At 38.4% G+C, this 7,500-nt stretch overlaps 2 protein-coding genes across 4 annotated transcripts in view; one reads left to right on the top strand and one right to left on the bottom strand.

The window, feature by feature from the left end:
* Positions 1-5,186, bottom strand: part of LOC137984035 (mediator of RNA polymerase II transcription subunit 14-like) — a 55,376-nt gene extending 50,190 nt beyond the window's left edge. For all 3 annotated transcript variants that reach the window (XM_068831246.1, XM_068831245.1, XM_068831244.1), the window contains exons 1-8: positions 5,047-5,186; positions 3,629-3,655; positions 3,203-3,308; positions 2,981-3,075; positions 2,568-2,646; positions 2,248-2,377; positions 2,017-2,057; positions 643-730 (exon numbers count right to left, since the gene is read on the bottom strand). In XM_068831246.1, coding sequence (XP_068687347.1) covers positions 643-730; positions 2,017-2,057; positions 2,248-2,377; positions 2,568-2,646; positions 2,981-3,075; positions 3,203-3,308; positions 3,629-3,655; positions 5,047-5,156 — 676 coding nt within the window. In that variant the 5' untranslated portion in view covers positions 5,157-5,186. The remainder of the gene's footprint in view (positions 1-642; positions 731-2,016; positions 2,058-2,247; positions 2,378-2,567; positions 2,647-2,980; positions 3,076-3,202; positions 3,309-3,628; positions 3,656-5,046) is intronic.
* Positions 5,187-5,216: 30 nt separating this feature from the next.
* Positions 5,217-7,500, top strand: part of LOC137984036 (UV radiation resistance-associated protein-like) — a 30,468-nt gene continuing 28,184 nt past the window's right edge. The window contains exon 1 of the mRNA XM_068831247.1: positions 5,217-5,368. Coding sequence (XP_068687348.1) covers positions 5,312-5,368 — 57 coding nt within the window. The 5' untranslated portion in view covers positions 5,217-5,311. The remainder of the gene's footprint in view (positions 5,369-7,500) is intronic.

Here is a 7,500-nt window from a genome sequence, read left to right as displayed (position 1 = left end):
ATTTCGTCATAAAAACACTTTAAGGTACAGTACATGTACTCAAAACAATGTTAATATTTAATAGCAATTGCAAGGAAGAGAGATGTGCCTTGTTTACAGTGGGATATTCATTCCAATAAAAACACTAGCCTTATGACCTAATATAGATTGGTGCTGAAAAGTTGTATTTTCAACTGGACGAGGAACCAAAGAAAAAGTGGAAAATGTTATCTGTTTCACATTTTTGGGGTCTAGGCCCAAGGGGTCTTAAGTCATATGATCAGTGCTTTCGTCAGTTGCTCTTTTGCTTTCTGCCACTGTTACTAAAATTTCAGATTCGCGTTTCTCTTCCAACCCTTGATTAACCAGAGAACTTTACAGTTTTGGCTGTTAGTATTCAGTTTTACCCAATCTTACAAGTTATGCTGTGCAGGCTTTACCATGCTAGACTGAGTTTGTTCTTGAAATAAAATAGTCAGTTGACCGCTGTCAGCTTGAGAATAGCTCTGCACCTGTCAGCTTGGCAATAGCTCCCAGAGTTCTGTGATTATGTTTAAGTGTTAAGTGACAGTCATGATTACAGATGGTAAAGAATAAAAGATTAGTAAAATGTAAGGACAAGAAAATACCTACTGTAAATTAAACTAATGTTTTAAGACTTACCCCCTGTTTCCATATCTTGAACCAAGAAGTCAATTTGTAAAACTCTCCATGGAACTGTAGACTCGTCCCCCATTAAGGTTAGCATAACCTATGTGCAAAAGGAAGTGAAATAATTCTATTGCACTTTATCACGATTATTGTCGTCTCTGTTCGCGGGACACTGGAAGGACTGGCTGCCTCCAAACCTGAGAGGGTCTTCATGTGATGTACTTCCTGCCCTTCTGAGCAGTCAAAAAAAAAAACTCAAAACTGCTGCCAACAAATATTATTAATTTGCAATTATTGCAAAGAAAGACTTTATTGTCATGAATTTCCATGTCTGTAATAATTATTATTCCTTTGAAAAAATAACTACAGGACAGCCTCTGGGTAAATCTAATCTTGAGCCCATTTAATTGCTCAGTAACTAGACATGTGCAGTACCTACTGCAGTCCATAACTATAGCAGCATAACATCTGTAATGTGCCATCTTAACCCATTCCCTCCTGAGAGTGATACTTATATAATTAGATTTTACTCTGCCTAATGCCAGACAATTTCACTCATCAATTGTGGCTGCTTTAGGTGAATGGATTCAGCTGTGCTTAAGAGCGAGGGCAATGAGATAAACTGGTACAGGAATATAATTATCATTATTATCCTTTCGCTGTTTTCACTTAAAGTGGTACTATGATCAAAAGCAAATCTTTTTTTTCTTTGGATCTCAAAATAAATGTTAACTAAACACTTAAAGTGACACTTCATGTCAGACAGACACTTGTTTATTTGAACTGGAATTAATTAGTTTTCCTATTATTTTAATGGTAGACCTGCCATTACTAACTTGAGAGAGAGCTGGATTAAGGAGAAAATGACGTCAAAGACCCACTACAGCGGTAAATGTAGTTTAAAAATGCAATGTGTGTGAACACGACTGAATTAATATGCAGTAAGGTAGTTTCTGGCTTTCATGTTTTGCTTACATAATAAACTGTGTAAACTTACACACTGAAATTTTAAGCTATTGAGTGAATGTTGTCACTTTTCCCAAGATCCATCCTTCTGAGGTCTAATCAGTACCGGTAAGTCTTGAATGTGAGTAATGGCAGACCGTGAAATCCAAAACTTACACACAAAGTACTGGTAAACAGCCTTTGGATAAAAATCAAAGCTTAACTTTTTCCAGGTAGGTGTTAAGCAAACACACTTTCAAAGTTTGAAGAAAACAGGAAGCAGCTTTTGATCATTAAGCACCACTTTAATTGCTCCAATTCGGCCATAATACAAAAACATCAATCATAAAACATACAAACTTTAAGGTAAAAGAAAGAAAGAAAGATTACCTTACAGTGTATTTTAAAACATTTCCAACCTTCCTATGTACCAACACTAACCTCAAATTCATGTTCGACGTGGAATTTTACTCTTCCATCAGCTGCAAAATAACCATTTCAAATATATCAAAACATGCTAAAGGCACCAATTTAGAGGAGATAACTAGCTACAGTTGGATGTTTACAAAGTGTGGCAGATTATTTCTAATTATTAGGAACCACTAAAGAAACAGGTTGGCGTACAGGCTGTGAACGAATAAAATACACACTACATGTACATCTGGCACTTACCAATTACCATACTCCCCATCTCTGGTGGTAACTTAGAAGTCACCAATCGATGTTGGATGACTTGATTCAGTCTCTGCAATGTTCTACTCTTTTCAACAGAAGTTATTGGATCTGGAGGCACAATTTTATCCTAATGGAAAAAAAATACTAGACTAGTGCACATGTACTTTGAAAATAATGTAACATCAAACTGTTGATACCAGAGCTCTGTAAGGTCAACAATACATTCCACATGAACCACTACTGACCAAAGGGCTCACATCACAAATAATAAAAAAATATAATGTCATACAGTAACTGGTAAAACAAAAATGCAATACCCTGATGCATGTTGGTAGTCTGGGATATGTTCCACCTGTAAGAACATCAACAGCTGCTGGCAAGCAAAAAGTGGGCAACCTGTGGAATAAAATTCAATACATGTAACTAACAATCACTTGATTAACTTTAACTGGGTGAGTAATCAAATTGAGCAAATTGGAAATAATTAACCCACATTGTACTGTTTTTTTGTGGGGGAGGGGGGAGGGGGAAATGAAGATGACTTGGTAGTGAGATTGGCATGTAGCATCTTCTTAATTATGGACCAGTGTACTAAATGGTGACTTCCCAGGTTTGAACACAAAATCAGACAAGTTCAATTTGCCCGAAACCCAATTTTTGTGTAAAATTGCTTGTGAAAACCAATGGGAGCTTCATGGTGACTTGGTTCCATGTCTGTAGCCTTCCTTACCTTGCCTTAACTAGAGTCTCTCGTGACATTCGAGCCAGCATATCAGCAGTGTCTATAAACAACATGGATTGCTTATCCAAAATTGTTGAAATTGCCTGAAACAGAAAAAGAAAACCCTTAGTTGTCATAAGACACATGCAAGGATTAAAAACTTATTATCGAGACATATGGAATTACTCACTTGAACTCACAAGAAAACTACAATTTATTAGAAATACTGACCTGACATTTGTCAACTCGATCGGCACTTGCTGCCCATTTCACTAATGCCAAGAGGCGCACAAACTGTTGACGGGTGCGGCTAGCAAATTGCACGATTTCAATTTTTCTGCAAAAAATAAGACAGCAATAAATAATGTTACCATTAAAGATCTTCAAAATCCTTCGACCTATATACAGTATTTATAGGTACTGTAAATAGATAGATAGACCTCAGCTGCAGGCAATGTCCCTTTAGTAAGAAGTCCAACTCCTTACTGTACATAATGGCACACAATAATGATAATAATATTTACTAATTAAGTTACTGTCTAAAACACATATAATTAATTTTGCTATTACAGTACTTTGAAATTAACTTGTCAAGAATGAGAAAATAACATAAAACCTCATTAAATTTTAGTGTTCATGTACAAGAATTAAAGTTACCTCTCTATATCTGACTTTCTTGGCAATCTGCAATAAGGGAACAACATTAACTTTTATATTCATTCAGCCCTTTAAAATCTACAACTTTCTCCCAAGGAGCAAAGCAAATAGCTTACTGTTACAGGTACATGTAACAAAAGGAAAAGTTACCCTGAGTGCCAGAGGAAATCTCTTCTCAAGGTCCAAGAAAATATTAAATGATTCAAAGGCAACAGTCAAAGGATAGATGGAATGTATAACTGGTGGCATATACCCAAGTGCCTCAGTTTCATATACGTAACATTGTAGGAAAATTCAGTTACAATTATTATTCCAAACTTGTTTTGACATTACCGGTGCATGAGAAGTAAGGGTGTTAAAAGATACATGTATTTCTTTCCCAAGGTCCAGAAGCCCAGGTCTGAACTCAACATGTCCAATAAAATGCATTTGACATGAAGTGCTTTCTGTTTTACCAAAGTTCAGAGCTCAACAACAACTATTTCTGCGCAATGCTTTGGACCAAGCACTGGACCTCTTGATGAAACTAAGTCACTGGCCTACTACATTTCCTTAACTTTTCCAAAGTTCTCTCTTCTTCACTTGACCCTCACAGATAGGTAATTATAGAAAGAGTGCTGAACACTTTATCACTTTATCGAAAGGATATATTAAAACAACAAACGGACAGCTGTGTCTTGTTACTTCAAATAAATTAGACTTCCTGAACCCAAAAATCAACATAATCACAGTTGCAGACCCAAGCAGAATTTGTGTGATTGACGAAAGAAGTGCTAAGAACTTACTACACATTGTACATGTATGTACAACTGTAGCATTTCTCAACTACTGCACTATATGAAAATCACAACAGACAGCATGCATAATATGATAAGCCACTGAACAGGTTAGAGGAAAAATATGAACTGATTTCAACCAACGTTATAACCGAGCCCACAGGAGGTATCTCTTCCTTCCTATAGAGTCGTTGGTTTCGAATTATTAAATCGACTGTAGTGTTTTCTCAGAGCTCTGAAAGGCGTTCACTGCTGACTTGTTGCTAATGTCCTAAGTAACAAGTAATTGCTCGTGTTGGCCATTCGTGCATCTTAAAAGTTGTACGAGATCAACTTACAACGCTGCTTATGTGTACACTGCAGTGTAGTCCACGAAAAAATAATTGGGATCACATCACTAAGACGGCAAACTCCCGTGATATCTGTACCAGGATTTTACAAACATATCAAAAGTCTGCTTGCGGAAGTCAAAGCGAATCAAGAGGATATCCGATTGCAATCAGATCAAAGAAAACAATATATTTTAATATATGATCAATTGACAATTCTCTACGTACATATGATTATGCCCTCACAAGTTACAGTCATGGCTTATAACTTGATTAAGAACACAACGACACCAGCAAAACAAGATATACTCACAGTTCCGATAGCACCGTTAGCTCATGGTATGTCTTCTGAAGAAGAAAGTCTATTAACATAGAGAGATTGATTTTTGTACTGCCGACAGCTTGAACTTCTGTCGGCGCCATGTTGGAACTGATTGCCGGCGCGTACTCTACATGACATGCGTAGAGTTTTAATAGTTCCGATTTCGTTCCGTTTAACATGGCGGTCAGGTGATGGAGATATCAAGGTCATTGATCTTATTTCACTATGAAGTTGGTGAAACTGTAGCAAGGCTGCAATGGCTAGTAAAGAAAGTCTTGGGCGAGTGCGACATTTTGATCTTATTTCTCAACAGGTGAGGGTTTATTTTTTTCGCTTATACTTGCTACCATCTTCATCTTTCGCGCATGCAGGAGCGAGATAGATGGATCTATGGCTGGAGTTCAATTTATTTTAATAAGGTGCCACCTTCCTTCCAAATCTCAAGAATTTTTGAGGTGGCAATTCCTTTCTTCCGAGCCAAGTCATTTTTGCTACACTTTTTGTTCTTCGAATAAGACTTACCGGTTTACAATTAAACACAATAAACATACATTGTACAAAACGAATTTCGTCCTAATAATTTACAGTGTACATAAGCCTTAAATAAATTTGTTTATGTACGAAGCTTTAAAACAATAGCAATCAGAGAGCTTTGGCTAGCGATAGTTGTTTTCTTTTCATTCAAAACCATTTGTAACTGGGAATGCAAATATATAAAACGTTCTTGTTTTGTATAATGAACCAGTCAATGAAAACCCCCGCACCCCCCGGGCCGGGACATAGCGGGGCATTTGACAAGCGCTTACTTCTAAAGTTGCAAAATGCCCCACACCCCAAGGTCAGGTTTTTCTTCTAATTGAAGCTTACGACCCCGCTCACATTCCCCTGAAGTCTTTTTGAGTGGAAGACACAGGCTAATGTAAATGGTGTAAACTTTATATGTCAAGTAACACACAGTTTATCTCCATTGACAAGAGAGGAAGCATCAGTAATGTCCACCGATTCATTCCAGTCTTGATCAAACTTTTGAATAAAGTAACTACATCCATGCGTGACCATGCGTGAGGTCAAGATGACTGGATATTGGCCAAGTTCTTTTTTTGTGTGTTTATGGACCAAGACGAAGTCGAGGTCTATAAACACGCAAAAAAAGAAAAAAACAAGCTTTGTCAATAAAGGATTTATTATATGACTTAAAACACCAAAAAATGATCTTTGATCTTGCGAGACCAAACGAGAAATCCCGAGCGGGCAAGATAGCTCCTGGCCTGGTCAATTATTTCCCTTGAGTGCAACAAATTCCTAAAGTTCCCAAGGGAGTCCTCTCCTGTTTCCCTAAAGGGACAAAATGTTTCTTAGGAGTCTAGCCTTTCCCAACACAGCAGTTTTCTGGATCACTACAAGTCTGATTCGGACATGCAACTACTAGTAGATAGATTCTCCATGGCTGCAAACCAGTTTAGCCTAAAGATCAACATCAAGAAAACAGAGTGCATGTATCAACCGGTCAAATTCATCTGCCCTCCACCTGAGCCGATAGACATCACAATTGACGAAGTGCCTCTGGTCAAAACCACTGACTTCACCTATCTCGGTAGCACTGTATCCAGCTCCTCCAAGATAGATAAGGAACTCCGGACACGGACAGGCAAGGCGAGTGCGGCATTCGGCAAACTCCAGCAAAGACTATGGAACAACAAACATGTCTCCATCCGGGTGAAATGCAAAGTCTACAGAGCTGTGGTACTGTCAACCCTCCTATATGGTGCAGAAACGTGGACTATTTACAGAGCCCAAGTTAAGAAACTGCACGCTGTTATGATGAGGCAATTGAGGGACATCATGGGCATCAAATGGCATGATAAGATCACAAATGCTGAATTCCTTAGGCGTGCAAACCTTCCATCCATGGAGGACATTCTTGCTGAAAAGAACCTAAGATGGTTAGGCCACGTTCATAGGATGGATCATGACCGACTCCCTCGCCAACTGCTGTATTCACAACTCTGTTCTGGAAAGCGAAATCAGGGAAGGCCAAGGCTGAGATTCAAAGATGTAGCAAAGAGAAACATGAAAATGAGGAAGATCCCAGTCAACTCCTGGCAGACAACCGCGAGCAACAGAGATACATGGAGATCTGCCATCAAACCATAAACAGTCTTAATCGTATCGACTGACGGCAAGAGAGAGACAAGTCTGATGGTGGTGCCAAGCTTTTTGATGTGTTTGTCAAACTTATCAGATACAGCCCCTAATGCTCCGATCACAACCGGCACTACAGTCACTTTCTTCAGCTTCCATAACTTTCTTATTTCTTCCCTAAGTTGGTACTTCTCTATTTTCCAGTTCTTTGTCTTTTACTTGCACATCCCCTGGAATGGTGACGTCAATGATCATGGCCTCCTTTGCTTGCTTATTAACAAAGACAATGTCTGGTCTTCGAGC

The sequence above is a fragment of the Montipora foliosa genome, chromosome 13, assembly GCF_036669935.1.
Source record: "Montipora foliosa isolate CH-2021 chromosome 13, ASM3666993v2, whole genome shotgun sequence".
Classification (NCBI taxonomy): Eukaryota; Metazoa; Cnidaria; class Anthozoa; order Scleractinia; family Acroporidae; genus Montipora; species Montipora foliosa.
The sequence above is the reverse complement of the archived record's forward strand: the minus strand, read 5'-3'. Positions and strand labels throughout refer to the sequence as shown.